Source organism: Mytilus californianus, unplaced genomic scaffold (assembly GCF_021869535.1).
Source record: "Mytilus californianus isolate M0D057914Y unplaced genomic scaffold, xbMytCali1.0.p SCAF_4, whole genome shotgun sequence".
Taxonomy (NCBI): Eukaryota; Metazoa; Mollusca; class Bivalvia; order Mytilida; family Mytilidae; genus Mytilus; species Mytilus californianus.
In genome coordinates, this window is record NW_026262690.1 from 51,949,294 (window position 1) to 51,971,941 (window position 22,648).

At 32.5% G+C, this 22,648-nt stretch overlaps 3 protein-coding genes across 10 annotated transcripts in view; 1 reads left to right on the forward strand and 2 right to left on the reverse strand.

The window, feature by feature from the left end:
- Positions 1 to 22,648, reverse strand: part of LOC127698417 (probable RNA-binding protein EIF1AD) — a 208,818-nt gene that overhangs the window by 99,526 nt on the left and 86,644 nt on the right. The window lies entirely within an intron of this gene.
- Positions 540 to 14,753, forward strand: LOC127698399 (uncharacterized). Its single transcript, XM_052201862.1, has 4 exons — positions 540 to 783; positions 8,580 to 9,288; positions 9,821 to 10,078; positions 11,447 to 14,753. The coding sequence occupies exons 2-4, from the start codon at positions 8,595 to 8,597 to the stop codon at positions 11,842 to 11,844; spliced, it is 1,350 nt and encodes a 449-aa protein (XP_052057822.1). The 5' UTR covers positions 540 to 783; positions 8,580 to 8,594; the 3' UTR covers positions 11,845 to 14,753.
- Positions 19,639 to 22,648, reverse strand: part of LOC127698398 (ectonucleoside triphosphate diphosphohydrolase 1-like) — a 48,547-nt gene continuing 45,537 nt past the window's right edge. For all 7 annotated transcript variants that reach the window (XM_052201855.1, XM_052201856.1, XM_052201854.1 and 4 more), the window contains 2 exons: positions 20,855 to 21,017; positions 19,639 to 19,915 (listed from right to left, as the gene is read on the reverse strand). In XM_052201855.1, the coding sequence (XP_052057815.1) occupies positions 19,779 to 19,915; positions 20,855 to 21,017 (300 nt within the window). In that variant the 3' untranslated portion in view covers positions 19,639 to 19,778. The remainder of the gene's footprint in view (positions 19,916 to 20,854; positions 21,018 to 22,648) is intronic.

The following is a 22,648-nucleotide window of genomic DNA, read 5'->3' on the forward strand; positions in this document are numbered from 1 at the left end:
CCATGTCCCCCGTAACGCGTTTCGCGGAGGACAAAAAAAGTAAAAAACTATGCGAGGGAATTACTTGATTTTGTTGTTTACTAGAAAGAGAAACAAAAACTGCATATTTTGAATTGCTATCTAAGACTTACATTGCTGGTGGTTATTTTGATAATCATTAAAAAATAATTTTTGGAGGTATTTTTCAGTACAACATGGAAAATTGACAAACAAACAATCAATGCACAGAAATAAAATATATAGACGTTTTGTTCTTGAAAACTACCTTAATAGCCATGAAAAGCAAGCGTAAAATTTTTGTAAAGACAGCCGGAAAGAGTTCCTTTTAAACATGGTAACAGGAAAGACAAAATACTGCACCACCTATAGCATCAAAAAATATTCACTGAATATTATATATTCTTGTATGACATTATTAAGATTGCATTTATTATATGTTGTTCTAAAGTATTGTTTGTTTCGATTTGATTATAAAGAAGGTGGTTCAAACAATTTTGCATTTTCAGAAATTCTAAATGACCCAAATAATGACCGTTAATCCCTGAACAACTTCAGTTGGGAGGAACGAATATTGTTGACATTGACACATCCGCCATCTTGTGGAAAAATTATATTTTGTTAAGATTCATTAAATTTCAATGATATACTTTTTCATTGATCTTTAATCAATTTATAAAAGTTGTTAGTCAGACCTATATTTAGACACATTTTACTTTCGGTTTCAGATACTATTATTTCAACGGATTTGATATCAATTTTGTTCCTGTTTCGATCCCATCACAGGTAAGTGCCTTTTCCGTTATCACTTTTTTTTATTGTAGGTAATTAGTATCACTTTAATTTACAAAAAGTATTTAAGTTTCAGTACTCAATAACGAACGGCCTTGATTCACAGCTGACATAACACCCTTTGTATGCACTGTGTGCATTATATGACCGTGATTTCATTTAGTAACCATCAAAGAAAATTGTTGCAAAAATGCAAAGTTTAAACTAAATCGAAAAAGTGCCCTTTATTGGCTTTAAAGTAACAATCTATTGCATCATTACGGGGCCACGATTGATAAAACTAGTCATTTCAAGACGACACAAAATTCATGATGACTGGCCGTTTTTAGGAAACTATACGAATTTATAAATAATTATCGGTCATAGAAAATTAACATTGCAAATATCATTACTTACTATAGTAATTGTATTGGCATGATATGTGCTTAATATTAAGTGTTTGACACACACACAAAATTCATAAGGATTGGTTCAATCCATAATGGCCCGGTAATAATGGCCTGTTGGTTGTAATTGGCCCCGTTTCGAATTGAGCTTGGCATGAAAGTCATAATATGGAACGCCATAGCTGTCTTATGTGAAACTCTGATATTACTTTATGTTGTTTTATTATTACTTGATGATATTTTGTCTTTACTTAATATGGTTTTGACATTACGTAATGATGTTTTGATATAACTCAATATGGAATAGTCATTACTTAATGATATTTCGATATTACACGATATGGTTTCGTATTGACTTGATATAGTTTTGTCATTACTCAATATGGTTTTGTCATTACTCGATGTGGTTTCACCATTATTTAATGTGGTTGTGTCATTAGTCAATGTGGTTTTAACATTACTTGATGTGAATGTGACTTAACGTTATGTAGTTGTTTCATTACATGATGTGGTTTTGTTATTTTGTAATGATGATTTGCCTATTCTTTATATGGTTTTAACATTACGTAATGATGTTTCAAAATTTGACGATTTTACACTACATGATGTGTTTGTTTCATTATTTGATGTGGTCCTGTCATTCTTTGATGTGGTTATCCCATTACTTGATGAGGTAAAATCACGTGACCAATTCGGAAAAACCTGTTCTATTTTTAGATAGATTTCCATGTTGTATGTGCCTTGGATGAGTGTGGCCATCCATCGAATTAGAGTTCAAATTAAAGTTCGGGTTACTGTTTGAGTTAAACTTTGAGTTAGTCTTCGATTTCGAATTCAAGTCATTATTAGAATTAAAGTTTTAGTTAGCATTGAGTCTCGAGTTGGACATGAGTTTGAGTCACATTTAACTGAGGTAGAGTTCTAGTTACAACATTAAATTTGAGTCACTTTTTGAGGTAGAGTTTGAGTAAGATTCGAATTTAAGTCTCATTTAGATTAATTAAGATTTTGAGTTGAAATTCGAGCTATCTTACATGAGTTCGTAATTAAATTTTCTATCGCAGTACAAGGACTTTTGCTCGGGCTTCCGAAAAGAGGGCTCCGGGGTATGCGTACAAAAGATAAACACTGTTACAGTATACAAAACGCAACATAGAAGTTGAAATAAAGTTAGATGTGGTGTGATTGACAATGAGACAACTATCCATCAGAGTTTAAATGCAGTGGATGTAAGAAATCATATATAGGCAACCGTACAGCCTTCAACACACCGTATAGTCAGCTACAAAAGGCCACCATGCAACATGTGAAAAAATTCAAACGAAAAAACAAACGGTCTTATTTATAAATAAACAATCTACAAAAAAAAAATGACACACATTTATACAACGACAACAATTGAACTTCATGCTCCTGACTTGGGGCAGGTACATAAAGAAATTGCACGTGGCGGAGTTTAACATGTATGTGAGCGCTAAATCCTAACCTTACATCGGACTGTTACAGTTGTGTAACAGAACAACACGAGAAAAAAATGTAAACTAGACAAAGTGATGCCCCCGCACTCAACTCATTTAACCGCTTATACCCCAAAAATGACAAAAAAAAGTTCAATTATCTCCCAAAAGAGCAAAAGATAATAAAAATAAAAACCCTGACCACATGTACACCTTCAATATATGTACAAACAGCCAGTAAAGAGAAAACTTCCTAGGATTCAAACTGTAGGAGGAGTTATGCGGAATAACTATATACCCATAATGGGACGGACAGACGGACGGACGGACAGGGGTAAAACAATATGCCCCCCAACTTTCAGTTGCGGTGGCATACAGAACAGTTTCATTTGGCTGTTTCAATAGATCGGTATGACTGGGTAATATAAATCCATCGGGGTGATCTCGGATGCTCCAGAAAGGCACCCGTCGTGTTTTTCAAGAAAGTACAAACCCAGTGATTTGGTTTTATTTGGTAGTTTACATTCAAGGAAAAGATGACGGTTTTATGGTTACGATCACTGGAACATGTCCGTCGTCACATATGAAACAGATATTCCAAAAAGTTTATTTTTCAATTAGTGCGAGGTAGATCAGGGAATTCAATTGATTACAAATACGTAAAAGATTGATATTCGTATAAGTTCAAATGATCATTTACGCTAAAAAAAAATTCGGAGAATTCTTATTTTATAGTATTGATGCTTTGTCGCTTAGTCCGAGCCCCCTCCCCCCGTTTCCCTGTAACTTTAGTGTGAGTTGATTTGAAGTGTTTCATTTGTTAACAATAAAGTTCAAGTCTTTTGATTTGTGTCGAGCCTGCGACATCAATGTAGCGGCAGTGAGACACAACAAACCTATATTTCGTCGTCGATAGTGGCGTCGGCGTCTCCATCTCCATTTTTTTAATTTCTATTGAGTTTAATCTTTCATTATACATGTTACTAAACATGTATGCCATGTATATTACTTTTAGAATATCATACTGGATTTATTTACCTCGACTATTGTATCTGTATTTATATTGTATGTTTCTCTGAAAACTTGTATTTAGTTTTTAGAGAATAAAGTATCTATCTATCTATCTATCTATAGATCGTTAGGTTTCTAGGTTTTTACATTTTTCATTTCGGGACCTTTTATAGCTTACTATAGGGTATGGGTTTTGCTCATTGTTGAAAACCATACAGTTTTGTTTTAGTTAAATAAAACCGAATTTAACTGTTTTGACATGATAAATTTGTAAACCTCCATGAAGTGATTTAAAACTTGTATAGGAGTTATTCCTCAATTTCAAGAAAAAGCATCTACAGAAAAACCTTTTTTTTTTATTTTTTTTTTTCCGATAAATGTATATATAAATGTACAGCCGATCAACATGACGCTTTTACACTTACAGCAGCAATATCAGGCGAGACACAGGATTCCGTGGAATATTTTACAAATTTATTACAAAAATACTGCTTCCGTTTGAGAACTTAGGATAAAAACAACAGGACCAAGTGGTTTTGGGATATCCCAATTATGTCCGAAATACTGTAAACTTTTTGATACTTTTTTCTTATTATTGTCTGCCGTTCCCCTTTTTCATACCAAATAAATCTGAACAACCACTCGAACTTAAATTTGAACTTTAACTCAATGGATAGCGATACCCATCCAAAGCACATTAAACAAACGATATATTGAAATTTGTTTAAAAATAGAACATATTTTTTTCCGAATTGGTCACGTGGTTTTACCTCATCAAGTAATGGGATAACCACATCAAAGAATGACAGGACCACATCAGATAATGAAACAAATATAACCGGAAGAAAAGTGACATTGGGAACTTTTACCATAATTCGAAAAGTGCTTTATATGAACTCTCGTTTTAGATGCAATATTTATATGAACTCTCGTTTTAGATTGGATATTTCTATGAACTCTCGTTTTAGTTTTAAATTGAACATTTCTTGTTTTAAAATGTTTCTTTATTCTTAAATATAATGTTTCTTTATTTCAAATACCCAAAGAGATTATAGATTTACTATTTTACAACTTAATCCGATGGCTGTCAAAAGTGCTAAAGATAATACATGTATCTAACACTCGAACTACAAAAGAAGCAATTATCGCTATTTTACCAAGTTTAGCCGGAGGACAATAATCCGATTATTATTACATAAGATTGGAAAATAATGTATATTCTAAGATGAATATTATATTTTTTCTGAGATATTTTTCACTGGCAGTAAGAAACCACCAAGAAATCGAGCTAAAGTCTGTGTATCCTTGTTGTATCATAGAACCTAGTGTATTACACAAGTGAAGGTTGTAACTTTGAACAAAGATCACTGACTATAGTATACCAAATAACCACAATTATTGTTTAGTTGTCGTTATTATTTAGTTCATTTCACGCAACATGCTATAAGTAGTTGAATTTACACGTGTGAGCTGCCTTTTACATACATAGATTATCAGTGGTCTATCAAATCATTTTAGATTACCAATTTTGGTCCGAAACAGGAGTGCAGGATGGACTCGTCACCTGTCTTGTGATCTTGTTTCCAATGGGTGTACAGGAGTGACGACCTGTATACTACATGTCAGAAAATTACATTATGATGTTTGATCAAAACCTGTTTACAAGGTACAAATATAGCCACTGATAATCTGATAATCGGTTAAAATTCTGGATAGTGTTTTCGACAACCTTCAAATATAGTGTAGTTTTTATTAGAATCATAAACGGGCCAATGATCATTATTGCCCCCCCCCTTTTAAATCAATTCCTTGAATACTTAGTCCTACTTTTATGATTACGATAAAAGCACCCCATTTGTTGTTTATATATCTATACATATAATGGAGTCATGTACCTTTTGAATTATGAAGGTGAAATAGATATTTTAGTATATTTATGTCAGGAGTCCCCCTCCTCAGAATGTTTGAGTATATTTATGTTAGTCCCCCTCCTCATACCCCTTTGTATATTTATTAAAGGTCCAAAATGTGCATTTTCTATGTTCGTGATGCTTTCAGTATGTACACACTTTCAGCAACCAGAAAGATGAGTTACCCAAAGACGAATTACCCACAGATGGATTAATATTACCAACACTAATACGAAACGTAATAATTTGTGCTCGGGACGAGCACTTCGGGGAAGTAGTGGAGAATATAACCGGAAGAAAAGTGACATTGGGAACTTTTACCATAATTCGAAAAGTGCTTTATATGAACTCTCGTTTTAGATGCAATATTTATATGAACTCTCGTTTTAGATTGGATATTTCTATGAACTCTTGTTTTAGTTTTAAATTGAACATTTCTTGTTTTAAAATGTTTCTTTATTCTTAAATATAATGTTTCTTTATTTCAAATACCCAAAGAGATTATAGATTTACTATTTTACAACTTAATCCGATGGCTGTCAAAAGTGCTAAAGATAATACATGTATCTAACACTCGAACTACAAAAGAAGCAATTATCGCTATTTTACCAAGTTTAGCCGGAGGACAATAATCCGATTATTATTACATAAGATTGGACAATAATGTATATTTTATGAGAACCTTTTATAATGTTTTAATACCCTTATCTTTGACTTAATTTATGTTTTGTAAACGGTTGCTTGGGCAGTCTTCCCCTAGCTCTCAAGCTGTACACATGTGAATAAATTTGTATATATTGTATATGGTCTTGCGCTTAAAGCAGCCACAGTGTCGATTATAGACCTACAGACTTTAATGTAACCCGTGCCGAAATCCACGGAGTTATACCGAAATTCACGGGGTTATACAAACACATCATGTAGTGTAAAATCGTCAAATTTTGAAACATCATTGCGTAATGTTAAAACCATATAAAGAATAGGCAAATCATCATTACGAAATAACAAAACCACATCATGTAATGAAACAACTACATAACGTTAAGTCACATTTACATCAAGTAATGTTAAAACCACATTGACTAATGACACAACCACATTAAATAATGGTGAAACCACATCGAGTAATGACAAAACCATATTGAGTAATGACAAAACTATATCAAGTCAATACGAAACCATATCGTGTAATATCGATATATCATTAAGTAATGACTATTCCATATTGAGTTATATCAAAACATCATTACGTAATGTCAAAACCATATTAAGTAAAGACAAAATATCATCAAGTAATAATAAATCAACATAAAGTAATATCAGAGTTTCACATAAGACAGCTGTGGCGTTCCATGAAAGCAATGATTTTCTTAGTTGATTCATAAAACTTTCCCTTTATGTAGATGTAAGGCGTAAAGTCTCATTGGTGAAGACCTTACAATATATATCACATGTGTTGTCTCAAAAGTAGTACATCAGTTATCACACTGTAAAAATTTTAATGGTCAGGTGCAATTTTTTTAAATTTGCATTTATTGTCTAAAGAAACTACGAAATAAATGTGTTCTCGGGCCTATATTGGAGCGACAATTTCTTTTTTTTTAACCGTTAGATATTAAAAAAAAATCATAAAAAACCATGGGTGCATGTAAATTCTGTAATCTTGACCCAACATGACTGAATGTGAAAGTTTGGAATGCTAGTATTAGCAGTAATGAAAGTCTAACCCACTAAGACATAACACAGAAATTAACACAAGCCCAGTTTAAAAATCGTTGGGTTAACAGGAAGGGTAAACAGTTTCACTAGTGGCAACCGTCCTTATACTTATGGCAAGTTAAAAACCCGAAGTCGCATTCGATGAAGTTAATAATGAAGAAAGGAAAACGAGAATTGTGGCTTAGAAAAATGATACATACTCGAGGTCATCTATGACAAGTATTTTATGTTGTAGTACTGTATGTTGCCCTTGAGATTTTGTTTGATGTTTTTTTACGCCCGTTTACGGGACGTATTATGGTATACCGTTGTCCGTCTGTCCGTCCGTCCGTCTGTCTGTCCGTCCGTCCGTCGTCAACATGTCGGACATTAACTCAAAAACGCTTCAACCAATTTGCATAAAACTTTGGTGAATTGTTTATATCTATTGACGTGAGCTCCCTTTCGTTTTTTTTTAAATTTTAGATTTTACGTTTCCGAGTTATGGTGTTTTATTCATTAAAAAAGGGGGATTTTCCAGTTTTCGGACAATAACTCAAACATGCTTTCACCAATTTGCAAGAAACTTTGGTCAATTGTTTATATCTATTGACATGAGCTCCCTTTCGATTTCTATAAATTTTCATTTTTACGTTTCCGAGTTGTGGGGTTTTATTCATTAAAAAAATGGGGGTTTTCCAGTTTTTGGACAATCACTCAAAAATGCTTTCATCAGTTCTCTTGAAACTTTGGTGAATTGTTTATTTCTATTGACATAAGCTCCCTTTTGATTTTTATAAATTTTAGATTTTACATTTCCGAGTTATGGGATTTTATTCATAAAAAGGGGCGATTTTCCAGTTTTCAGACAATACCTTTAAAGTGCTTTGGGCAGTTTTCATTAAACTTTTGGTGACTGGTTTATATCTATTAAGATAACCTCCCTTTAGCTTTTTGTAAATTTCAATTAAGTAATTGAATTTTATTCTTAAAAAATGCGACGGGCGTATCATGCGCTCATGGCGCAGCTGTTTATTTCGTTGTGTTGTTGTCTCATTGGGGTATATACACAATTCCTTTTATTCATAAGCCAATCAAGAACATTCTAAAAACTTCAACTTTACCATTAAGAGTAGTTGTTATAAGATTGCGCTATTCGGTTTTCATTTTCGGGAGTTATTGTTCGTGCGAGTTAAAATTGAATCATATTGTGGTTTTAGAATGTTTTGGTCAATTACATTTTTAACTTGTCATTGGATGTCTCAGTTAGTCGGATTTTAACGAATTTATTTTGTACATTATATTATAGTGCTTGTCTTTCATTCCAGTTTATATAATTAGTTATGTCTTCATCTCCGTCCATTCATTTTCGTGAAGAAGGAAACAAAATATATTCGACAGCAACACAAAGGTTCACTCCTGCTCTTCAGCGTGAACGTCTCCAGACAGCTTTAAACCTATATTATAAGGCATACAATACAAGTCAAAATCCAGATGAAAAAAGTTCGTCTGCTAAAAATTTGGGAATGGTGTCGTGGAGACTAGCAAACGTTTCTGATGCTTTGAACGAAAAATCGTCTGTTATTGTTCATTTTTACAAAGAGGCTTTCCAATATATCTCAGAAGCATGGCTGAAATCACGAGATGTAAAAACTAATGATTGGCGAGACAATCTGTGTACATCTGCCATTAGCTTTTGGGAAGACATGAAACAAGGAAGAGTATGTGCTATTGAATTTGATAAACGTGTTAAAGTATTTTATGATATCCTCCAAAAGATTGAAATACCTACAGTTAAGGCTGAGTGTTACGTACATATTGCAACTTGTCATTTTCATGCTGGAGTTACTGCTATTCAAGAAAAGAACTTCAAAGTTGCACTGTATCAAATGAGAGAATGTTATTTCCCTGTAACAGAAGCTGCTTCGTGTGGTAGAACTATACCGTTACCTCATATAGAACAAGAAGCAGAGGTACTGGAAAATGACGTTCTTATGCATCAATGTCTAGCTGAATCAATGCAAGCAAATCAGATAGGTAAGCTGGTATAATACCCCAGTTAATTACACATCCGATACTTAAATTTGACCCGTTAAATGTAAGAAGATACTGTATTTGCTCATTGTAATAGATGAAAACGTTATAGTTCGTATACATTTTAATTTCATGAGTGCTTGTGCTTTTTGTTTAATTTATAAAATTTACGTCATTTGACAGTTAAAGGTTATCATGTAAGTGAGAGGTCTGATACTCTGTTGTTTTTAGCCACCCTTTCCTTTTTTTATTCCGTTAAGTGGTATGTTTCTGTGCTCCGATTTAGACTTTTGAATTTTTTATTTGAAATTTAAGTCTGCAATGATCATTATTTTATCAATTTTATTATTTAAAACGAATCAGATTGGTATGAATGCTAGACAATAAGAATCGTTAAGTTAATTTAGATTTGTAATTGCGATTATATAAAATCTTGAATGATAAATGTGTAAATATTGGCAGTAATTCAGATCTTGATCATACACAATTCGTTTGACATTAATGATTTATTTAGTTAGTTTTTTTTTCTAAACAGGAGAAGAACTGTTCCGTAAATTGTTGATGGACGAAGAAAAACTGAACATTGACATGGTATACGAAGTAATTGATTGGCATAAACAAGCTGTATTACAGACCAGAGAGATAACAGAAGTAGAAATGGAAGCCATAGCTCTTAGTCGGATAGGAAAGGTGTACGACAAAGTCCTCAAACTTAAGTACAAGGCTAAGGAATATCTATTGCGAGCGATGCAGCTAGCCAACTCTATGCATCCTAGAATTTTCCACGGTGAAGGTATTCGGTCCTTTTTACATTGAAAAAGATAATGGGCAGTTCAGTATTGAGGTGTTTCAATTACCAAATTGTTAAAGAAACAATATGACAAATGAAAAATCTTTATGGTAAATAATACAGAAAACTTTATGGAAATAAATAAATACAGAAGAGTTCTTTGGGAAAGTTGCTCAGTAACATGTTTTTAAAGTATTGGGTTTGTTTCGCAGTACTAATTTGGCGAAAAGTAACGAACAAATTTGACCAGTGTAGATTGTCCGGAATGTCCGGAGTCCGTCCGTCCGTCCGTCCGTCCGTCTGTCTGTCCGGCGTAAACATGTCGCACCGTAACTTGAGAATGACTTATCCAAATTTCATGAAACTTTATATAGCTGTTTCTTATGATGGTCAAACGATCTGTATACTTTTTGGTGAAAATAAGATTAAAACTTTTTGAGTTACGGGACTTAGTAACTAAAATAGGTGTGTGTTTTTTTCACATGTCGCGCCGTATCTCAAAAACAATTTATGATTATTGCTTAAAACTTTACACACTTCTTAGTTATATTAATCTAAAGATCTGTATACTTTTTGGTTAGGATTCAAAATTTTATTTTTGAGATATTGATTTTTTTTTTTAAAAGGGGGATTTTCACATGTCGCGCCGTATCTCAAAAACAGTTTATGATTATTGCTTAAAACTTTACACACTTCTTAGTTATATTAATCTAAAGATCTGTATACTTTTTGGTGATGATTCAAAATTTTATTTTTGAGTTATTGAGTATTTTGTAAAAAAAGGGGGAGGGGTTTTTCACATGTCGCGCCGTATCTCAAAAACGATTTATGATTATTGCTTAAAATTTTACACACTTCTTAGTTATATTAATCTAAAGATCTGTATACTTTTTGGTTTTGATTCAAAATTTTATTTTTGAGATATTGAATTTTTTTTTAAAAGGGGGGTTTTCACATGTCGCGCCGTATCTCAAAAACGATTTATGATTATTGCTTAAAATTTTACACACTTCTTAGTTATATTAATCTAAAGATCTGTATACTTTTTGGTTTTGATTTAAAATTTTATTTTAGAGATATTGAGTTTTTTGTAAAAAAAAAAGGGGGGTTTTCGCATGTCACGCCGTATGTCAGAAACTATTTATGCTTATTGCATAAAAATTCACACACAAGACGACGGGCGTATCATGCGCTCATGGCGCAGCTGTTTATTGTGATTTTATGGTCCAAAAAGAAGAAGCGAACTTGGCCTTGTACACACTCAATTATAGATAGGTTAAAACTAAGTTATTTTTTGGGGTAAAACAAAAGCCATCGTCATTTGTTAAAAATTACGAACACAATACTATCTGTCACATTTGTGTTTTGTAGAATGGTTTGAGGAATGTAAAGCAATTCTTGCCAGATATCAAGAAGAAGCAGTAAAACAAGAGAGCGAGGAATGGCAAAAAATCAAGGAAAAGTACTTGGAAGAACTTGAAAGTGAAATGAAAGACTTGAAACAAAACGATGCAAACCATACGCAATCTGACGAGTTTCTAAAGTATGTGTACGAGAAATTCCCACCTGTAAATCCTGAAAATAAACTTGAAGGATTACCGGATAGTGGTACAATAGCGCGTGCCGATTTAAAGAAAATTTTACAAAAAGCGGTTGTACATTACCATCCAGACCGTGTTGATGTAGAGAAACATGGAATGAAACGTAAAGTTCTCTCAGAAGAAATAACCAAGTATTTAACATTAAGATACGAATTTTTCAAAGCCTAGTATTGAAAAGACAGTGGAAAATACAGATTTTGTATATGACCACTACAAAAGTGCATAACCTGCTTTAATCATAGGGTTATTGACTAAAAACATTTCAAAATTTGTCATGTGGATCTACTAGTATTTGAGTTTCTGCTCGTAAGAAAAGAAAACGTTGAATTGTAACTCTTTTTGGTAAATAAGATTTTTCTTTTTTTTTGCAGTGTTAAAAAAAGCAATTTTAAGAATTGGTGCTATATATAAAAATAAGAAGATGTGGTATGATTGCCAATGAGACAACTATCTACAAGAGACCAAATGACACAGAAATTATCAACTATATATATAATTATATATATATATATATAGTCAAATGCGTTTTGTTAAAATATACTTTTTCACTTTTTTTGGTCTTTTGGAAAATGTTGTTTGTGCTGTATTTAGACCCCTCTACAAAGAAATTTGTTTTGCATGCACACGTATAAAAATTGCGGTTTTCATCCAACGCAATCATAGGTTTGAACATTGTTTTCAATTTAGACTTGTTTATATTTTTCGTTTGTGCTTGTATTATATTTGCCTTCGGGTTTATATGATTCGTTCATCCTATTTCGACTCTTCAAAATTCAAGAGTCTATCCTAAATTGAGGTAAATTATATGGCCTTCCAAATACCGTTCCGATTCCTAATATCACTGAAGAGACATTAATTGTCGAAATCCGGATATGGTGTACTAATTTTTGCACCTTTTGTTTGCGGTATACCATCTTTTCCGCAAGTTTATTGTTTTCTGTTTGGTATTAAATTAATAGTTAAGATCCATTTCGATACATCTGGTGATCCGTTTATTTGGCAATCGCCAATGGCAGTCAGCAGGGTCTAAGGACATCCGTTGTTCGACCTGCTAGTCAAATGCGTTTTGTTAAAATATACGTTTTCACTTTTTTTGGTCTTTTGGAAAATGTTGTTTGTGCTGTATTTAGACCCCTCCACCAAGAAATTTGTTTTGCATGCACACGTTTAAAAATTGCGGTTTTTATCCAACGCAATCATAGGTTTGAATGTTGTTTTCAATTTAGACTTGTTTATATTTTTTATATATATATATATATAGGTCACCGTACGGCCTTCAACAATGAGCAAAACCCATACCGCATAGTCAGCGATAAAAGGCCCCGAGATGACAAATGTAAAACAATTCAAACGAGAAAACTAAGGGCCTAATTAATGTTCAAAATAATGAACGAAAAACAAATATGATACACAGCAACAAACGTCAACCACTGAATAGGAGGCTCCTGACTTGGGACAGGCACATACATAATGTGGCGAGGTAAAACTAGTTAGATGGCGCAAAATTCTCCCCCTAACCTGGGACAGTGATGTATATTTAGTCATTACCTTGTCATTTAAAGAAATTCACTTTGGTTTAGAACTTTATAACTTGTAGTTATATTACCAACCATGAGATTCATGTCAAATTCGTTCTTAAACTATCTCAAATGTATATAAAATTTAAGGATTTTGAACTATAAGTTAGTTTGCTTTGGCCTTAATATTTTTTTGGGTACCCCGGTATTTAGTACAATGGAGTACAGTTATGTTCGACTTTCTTTGTTTTATCTAGACTTTATTGTTTATGACTTTACATTTTATATCTAGCGTTTCTTGTGAAAGTTATCATCCAGAAACACGTAATGAACTCGCCAAACTCGTTGTTACATGTTTTATTTTCCTTTACTGGTTCGGTACCGCGATTGTTCTCGAAGGTACAATTCTCTTCTAGCAAGTACTACAAAACATGCTTTATATGATTACTTTTGTAATTTGTTTAAAATTAAGACAATAACCCTGGAAGAAGCTTTTCCAAGTATCCAGTGCTTCGGTACTGGTATGATTCATTTTGATCAATCTGAATGTAAATTGTATATTTATAAAGAAGGTGACTATAGGGCTTCAATTATCACTTTTCAGTTTTAATAGTTCTGTTAAAACTCTTTTCATTCTGTTCAAACTCTTTTTGTTCTGATAATTTTAAACGTTGAACTGTTTTTTTTTCATGAAGACAATTGCAAAAACCATTTCAAAATATCTGGTTTGAGTGTTCTTGCTGAAGGTAAATCCAGACAAGTGTTTCGGACGCACCTACATTATAAACTGTTATTTTTATTATCAAACACAGGGTCGATACCATTGTTGGCGGACTGCTAGTCCCCGAATGTATCCTAAGCTAAGTGGCAATGTCTCAGTCCTGACATGATTTTTCACATACTTTGCTTAAATTACCCGTTGATAAATAAAAAAAAAACATTAAGAAACCGAGGTTCCAACTCCCTCAGGGAAAGTCTACCGTAGATGAATTTTGCTATTCATTTTAGATCCCATTTGGTCATAACGCTCCTACCGTGTCTACGGTTTTTACATCCCTGACTTTGAAATGGTAAGGTTACACCGTTCCTGACGACGCTTATTCAGAAAAGCGCTTTGGATGAACGAAATTTATAAAGTGTATTCATTGCACAGGGTGGCGTAAATCCCAAATGAATAAACATCATAATTTTTTGTTAAGTTATAAAGATTTATTGACATCACTTATACCATTTTACACTTATAATACAATTTGTGATAGAACATTCTTTACAGCATAGTTGTCATCTTTTACCAGGAAAATAGAATAATAAGTAAGTAATCTAGAATTTTACGTGACACTTTTAGAACAAACAATCATCTTTAACTTCTTTGTGTGTTTTTTTAATACAAACTATCTATACTTGATAGAAAATACCTTGTAAATATTCCGTTGTCTGAGAGAATCTTCTCTAGTTACCTCTGACAGAGAATGTTTGTTCAAAATATTAAAAAGTCTTTGTTTGATCTTGTTTTGTTGAGATTATGTCTTCATTTTCATTAAAGTCATATAATGCTAAAAATTCAATTGTTTGCTATTTATTATATAGTCTTGTACGTTCATAATTTTCCATACGCCTGTCTCATTTCTTTTGATTTTTATCATTCGTGCACTGTACCATAGGTGTCGGTTTATGATTACCTTTTAGCCTAGTTTGGTAGGTATTTATACCTGACCATCATATATTAATCATTGTGTTATTGATTTTATATAAAAAAAGAAGAGGCTTGTGTATTCGAAAATTTTAAATACTTCATCAATATGTACATTCGCAACTATTTATGAGGATGATATTAAAGGTCTCAATTGCCATCTCGGTCATCAACGTACCCAAATGAAGATTGTTCTTGAAACACGTGCTGTGCACTTGAAGATATATCAACTGTTTAAATTATATTTCTATTTGTGCATGATAGATAATTGAGATTTTTTTGCAGAAAATTAAAAAAAAAAAAATACACCCTTTGGGGTTAGCAATACTAGTACTTGATATACAACATGCAACTTAATTATTATATGGAAAACGACCTGTGTTGTAAAACTTCAATAAGACAACAATAGAGGATATGAAGTCTCTTTTTTGTATGTCAATTCATAACGATCAAATATGAATTTTAGTTTGGTAAAAAAAAGAAGTATTAACAAAAATACCGAACTCAAAGGTTAATTCAAAAAGGGGAAATTCATAAAATCTGACAAAATCAAACGTTAGACGGTATCATCAACGGAACGAATGGAAAACAATTATCATATTCCTGACTTGGTACAGGCGTATCTGAAAACCCGTATCTGCTTGGTGGTAGAATTTTAAACAATCAAAGTATTCATGTATAGTAAAGAACAGTAGTTTAATTTTTTTGCACACTATTATCAATTAGAATGTCCATATTTTTCCAATTCTTGTTTTTTTCCAATTCTTAATTTTTTTTTGGCTCAAGTGTTTGAATATGATAGGCAGTAATGATTTGCTTTTTGCATTTGACCATTTTAGGGAAAATAGTATATATATATATATATTTGGTATGTCCGAAGCACATTTCTTTTACTCAAATTATAACATGCATCTAGAAAACAAGCCAGCGCCCCATGTCTTAATATGGGACACTGTTAAATATAAGCTTAATGAATATAAAAGATGTGGTATGAGTGCCTATGAAACAACTATCCAACGCAGTCTAATTGACGTGTGTTTAAGCAACTATAAGATATAATGTGGCCTTCAACAATGAGTAAAATCTTTATCGTATAGTCAGCTATAAAAGTCCCCGACATGAAAAAATGCGAAACAATTCAAATAAAAAAAACAACGACTCGATTTATGACAAAACAATAAAAAAACAAATACAAATTAAGCTTAATGAAGTTTGTTTCCAAATCCTAATTGATCAGTGTAATTGCTATGTGTTTTCTTTACTATATATGTTAAACTGCGATGAAGTTTTCTGACAGATTAATGCTTCATGCATTGAAACTATATTAAAGTATTCACTGAGTATTGGACTATTTTGAACAAACTCAATATTGTTTGACCCGAGCAAAACTGTAGTTTAGTTGAAGTTCATACTTTTGGGTTTACTCTATATAAAAATAAATCTATGCTTAATCAAAACAATTAAAAATCTAAATAAAGTGTTCATATGTCATAAAAGTTATTTCAAAACTATTAAATACAAAATATAACACATAACGGGTACTTGGTTATCTGATAAAAGAAAGACAACTTCATTTGTCATCAGTTATAAATTCATTATACAGATACATTTGCACTTTTTTGGTCCGAATCACTACAATACATTTGTACATGTATATTGAAAAGAGGCAATGAACATCGAATGCTCAGTGTTCTATCTTGTGGTAAATGTTCAAAATTTTATAGCATAGATTTACATCATTACACGAAGAGACCGATTACTGTTTTGATTAAAGTATGACACTTAGTTATTCAATCATTCTTTTTTCCTTAATATTTGAAATGAATCCTTTGAAATTGTTATTTATGTAGCCTAACATGAACTTTAGCAATATTACTGCACCAGATGTGCATTTCGACAAGTAATGTCATTTAAGTGATGCTCGAGGACAAAATATTTGAAAATCAAAACCTCACACAAACATTGAAGAGCTAATAAAACGAAAAACAAAAAGACCTTATAGTAAAGCCAAACCTTTACAATCTTGCCGAGTTATTCCTTTATTCATATGAGGCTGACTTCATACAGGAACTCCTTAGGAAGAAAGAAAAGAAGTTAGCAGTATCCTTTAACTTTACTTTCCATTATATAGATGATGTTCTTTCACTAAGTAATTCAAAATTTGGTGACTTTGTTGAACGCATCTATCCCATCGTACTTGAGATAAAGGATACAACAGATACAGTTAAGTCTGCCTCATATCTTGACTTACATCTAGAAATTGACAGTGAGGGTCCGTTGAAAACAAAACTTTACGACAAAAGAGATGATTTCAGCTGCCCAATTGTGACCTTTCCATTTCTATGTAGTACAATTCCAGCAACGCCTACATACGGAGTATATATCTCCCAGGTGATACTATATTTCAGGGCTTGTATTTCCTATCATGATTTCCTTGATAGAGAGTTGCTGCTCACAAAGAAGCTATTAAACCAAGAGTTCCAAGTGGTGAAGTTGAAATCATCCCTTCCTAAATTTTCCGGACGCCATCACGAGTTGGTTGACCGTTATGGAATATCCGTTTCGCAGATGATGGTAGATATGTTCCAATTGTCGTAACTACAATCCCGTCCCCCTTTCCTTGAATAAGACCTACCAAATTAGACTTATTATCGGGGTTGTACTAACACGAGCTACGCAACGGGTGCCACATGTGGAGCAGGATATGCTTTCCCTTCCGGAGTACCTGAGATCACCCCCAGTTTTAGGTGGGGTTCGTGTTGCTCAGTCTTTAGTTTTCTATGTTGTGTTTTGTGAACTGTTTTTTGTTTGTCTTTTTTTTTAGTCATGGCGTTGTCAGTTTATTTTCGACTTATGAGTTTGAATGTCCCTTTGGTATCTTTCGCCTCTGAGAGGACTGAGTCTCTTTGACAAGGAATCTGAGCTATGCATTATGGAGGTCCATTCTTTTATTTGAATGATAGTTCCAAAGAACTGTCTACGGGGCTGGTGATACCACCGGGGACTAACCACTGTAGAGGTGTCGACTTTGTGATTATAAACCAATAACGATATCAATTTTACTGCACCAGATGCGCATGTCTAAATTAATGTCTTTTCAGTGATGCCCGAGGCTAAAATATTCGTTTATTATTTTGCTATGACCTTAATATTTTGTTATGATATATAATACAAGAAGTACAGTTATGTTCGACATTCATTGTTATAGCATTCATTGAATACTAAAATAATATATATAGTTAGTCTTGAAACATGTGTCGAACTTGCCAAAATCGGTATCATATGTTTTTGTTTTCTTTCAATGGTTCGGTACCGCGGCTGTTTAACTTTTGAATTTTTAGTTCTTGAGGGTACCATCCGCCTTGTAGCAAGTACTACAAGACATTATTTAATTGATTGATTTTGTAATATGTTTAAAATTAAGACAACAACCCTGGAAGAAGCTGTACTATGTACCCAGTGATTCGGTAATGATATGATTTATCTATTGATCAATTTAAATATAAATTGTATATTTTTAAAGTAGATGACGGTACTAAACTAAAGGGTTTCAATTGTCAATTCAGTTTTGATTTTGAATTGTTCTGTTCAAACTCTTTTTGTTCTGATAATTTTAAACGTTGGACTCGTACGTTTTTTCTTCATTATATTTTTGTTTGCAGTTTTTTTTTTGCATTGGCATATCTTATCTCAATTATTGTCACATTAACCTATTATGTATGTTTGGGTTGCTCACCCATTTTTTTCAATATAACGGAACTATAATCAACTGCCATACGAGTGGAGGGTTTAGCTAGCTAAAAACCAGGGTGAGCCCACCATTTCTTCGGAAAATGACTGAACCGAGTCAGCAATATTAAAGTAATTTTCAATAAACTATAGAACATGTTTTATTTCAACGCTGTCGTGACAGTGTACTTTGGGCTTGGTTTATGGTAACAATGTCAAAGTTTCAATGACATTCGATCGTTAACATTAGGTTCTTTGCTTTGAATGTAATTTCTAAACTTGTTTTAAATAAAGGTATGTACTATCAACAATTTTATAAAATATAATCTCGCTATAGATGCATTATCATCTGTTGTGTCGTATGGGGCTGATATATTTCGTGGTGTCTTCAATCACTTTTCAATGTTTACCAGATCCGAAAATGGGGTCAATTCCTCACACAAATATGAAATCCCAAAGCCCTCACTTTCCTCTTCGAAATGGTATAGTAATATTTAATTTCATATACTTACGATTACCCGAAAGCAGGTCTTCACTCAAAAAATATGATTGTTCTCTTTAGCTTTTGGACAGTTTATTGACAAAAGTGAATGTAAAATGATAGCAGTCATTTAAACACAAAATTGTTGATCTTTTTGTCATTTTTCTTACTTTAATCCGATTTGGCATGAAATCGTCACCAACATTGTATGTAACGTCTAACAATTAATTGTATGTTGACCTCTAGATGTCTTTTGGTCCTTTGTGTCATTGGGTTGCTGTCGCATTAAAGTATGTATACCCTTCATCTCTTTTTATTTATAGCGGACTATAACTCATTCTTTAACCATCTACAGACATAATGAAAAAAGTCCGGGTAATTGTTGGGACGGACATGAGTAACACTATTTACATAGGCCACTGACTAGCGGGACATAAAAAGCTTTGACTGTATCAGTATCCAACATATAAAGAGAATAAGAGCGCATATCAATAAAAGAATCCCCCCCCTGAAAATATATATATAATGAATTTAGGCAATTCAACTAGGATAGGCATATATTTTATTTGATAGTTATGTATGAAAGTGTAAAGTTTAATAATTCATATACATTTCTAATTCTATTTACAGACTACAATTACAAATAATACAATTATATAGAAACTAATAAAAGAATTGTCTGTTATCATCTATCTATCAGATACGTTAATAAAAGCAAAATATTTATAAAACAAATGTCAGGATATGAGATATGTCCTGCGGAAGTGCCACATTTGGTTTCAAACACCTCTGTTTCGTATACAATTGCTCCCAATGTCCAATCTAAAATCATAAAAAAACATTTTAAAGCTATAGTTTACAGTCATGATATGTTAAATTTGCACAATCATACAAAAAGTACAAGACACACAGACATTAATCAAACTAGGAATGTTGTTTTGTCTACAATGCCATGTACTTAATTTATAGAATTATCAAACAAGATGAGGTATGATTACCAATGAGACGACTATTTAAACAAATTTATTTTTCCATACAAATATTCGGACATAGTGCAAAACATAGCATTATAAAAAGTTTTCAATTTGATATCTAAAAATATAGATATACAAGGAAGAATATCAACTATAATTCAAATCCACTATTAATTAAGATGCTAATCCCGTCCTCTTTTCCTGAATTTTCAAGACTCCTGTGAGTTGTGTTTAATGATTTCGGAAACAGTTGTATTGTGAAAAGGTTTGAAATGCTAAATGGATCATGTATAACTACAGCTAACGTCGTCGTTTTCAAGCAATATTGTACTTGTGAAATAGTGAGCAAGATTACAAGCTGATTACAAGCAATGCCTCGTAGTAATAATACGATTAATGATACATAAACTCCAACTAGAACAAAGTGAAAATAATGAAAGAGTATTACCAATTTTAAGAATAAGGAGATCTGGTATGATTGCCAATGAGACCATTATCCATAAAGATAGTTATGTAAATAATTGAAGGTCACTATACGGCCTTTTCTTTTGTCTATGGCTATTCGTTTTTTGGCCATGCCATTGTCAGTTTGTTTTCAACTCTTGAGTTTGAATATGATTTTGGTATCTTTCGCCTCTCTTTTATGTCTGTTATCCTATTTACAATTTTTGATTGGCTTCTTTGTATCCTCATACTTTGATTATACATAGGAAAATTGACTTTTTTCTGTAGCACATTTTTTCTTCAAAAGGACAATGAAATTCATATAAAAAAAAATCAAACTTACCAACTGATATATCATTAATTTTTTGGATCAATGTAATTTTTTGAGTTTCTGAAGTAAATCCATATGCTTCAGATAATAATGCTGGGATATATAATCCCATCAGACAATATGCTGAACCGTACTTTTCTGAGATAGACGTATTTGTAGTTGCATCGGTTAAAGTCTGCAACGAAAACAAATATATTTAGGAAAAAAATAAATCAATTCGTAGATATACGTATAGATTTGTAAATAAAAAATATTCGGATTTTTTTGCGAAATGAGAAAGTGACCTGTGACATGAGATTTATATAATACCAGACCTAAATAGTTATATCATGTATTAAACCAAAATAAATATATACATTTTTTTGTTTTTTTCTATGTATCGTTTTTTCCAATTACCAAAACTAAAATGGAGTTACTATTTATACTGAACCAAATATACACATGAAAGTCTCGAAAGCAGTTTTCATGTTTTAATGTTATTGTATTCTAAGGAATTTTGGGTTAAAGGACAATCGTCTATTTATATTTTGACCGAGTGTTAATTCGCATGTCGGTTGATGCATGCATACCAGGAGACAATTACCCTATCGACGCAACTTTTTTTGGAGTTATTCAATTCCTTCAGTTTTTGTTTGTTACCTTTATTTTCACTTCCTAATAAATTTTAGAGATTTGAACATGTGTAAACTAATTGCAGTCTCAATTCTATATACTCTGTCATTTTATTCACATTTCCTTTAAAGTGATGAAATATTGTATAGACACTACTTGTCTCTATTTAAGACTGCTTGTTGATCTTGTTCTTTTTTTTTTTGTGTTTTCTTTGATGTATTATTGACATATGATAGTACAAACTACCCCATTTTCAAATACACTAAAAGAGCATTAGCTATCAAATTCATGTTCACCGATTTGACTGAAATTCTCATATTTGATTTATAGCATGCTAAAACGAATATACAAATTACAAAAAGTCTAAAATAAACTATTAACAATGCATGGACTCGATAATATGTATCAGCATTTCGTGTGTATTTTAGTCTAGACGCCATCTAATTAACCATAGAGATGACCTCCGAAGACTGCCGACGGTCATATAACCTGATGAAGACATAAAAAAAATATAAACAGATAACGATCACGTCTGTTTGATTTCATCTTATAGGTTAAGAAAATCTGTTAATCATCGTTTTTTATTTATATAAGAATGTTTTTGTGGATCGAATCAGTCAATGAAATGGTTACCCTTGTTTCAGTTTTAATGTTGAGATTTTTGTTTCCTTTTAATAACTGAAAACGCCTAGTCACATGCGTAACCCATCTCCAGCTAAGGAGTTAATAAATAGAAGGTCACATGAATACGAATTCAATTGATGTTAAATTATTGACTTGCAAGTCAATAATACACTGAACTGCGGCCAAGCTTAGCGAAAGGTCGTACAACATAATCAGTCAAACAAATTTTATTAGATTAACTCGTTAAGGAACGATCGTTTCCTTTGGTCAATTCAAACCTTCGACCTCACACCTGCGAAAAAAGAACACGCGTACTATAAAGCTGAATGGACGGATCAGTATTCACGTAGCCGGTCAAGGTCGTTAAAAACTTCCATCGTCGTATTCACGTACATGATTGTGTTCTTGATTATCCCATGGCAATTCTCGCTTTTATACATGTGCATGTAAAATTTTAAACTTTAAAAAAATATTTAATTCAACTGTCTCCTCTCAATTGGTTCTGGATTAAGGGAGCTACCATTTTATTTTGATTGGGGGTGGGGAACTTGGATGAAACATTTTGTCCTG

Bases quoted from the DNA above. Each gene is read 5' to 3' on its own strand.
- LOC127698399 (XM_052201862.1), top strand. From the start codon at position 8,595: ATGTCTTCATCTCCGTCCATTCATTTTCGTGAAGAAGGAAACAAAATA. The intron at 9,289-9,820 runs GTAAGCTGGTAT...TTTTCTAAACAG, and splicing joins AATGCAAGCAAATCAGATAG to GAGAAGAACTGTTCCGTAAA. The intron at 10,079-11,446 runs GTATTCGGTCCT...TGTGTTTTGTAG, and splicing joins TAGAATTTTCCACGGTGAAG to AATGGTTTGAGGAATGTAAA.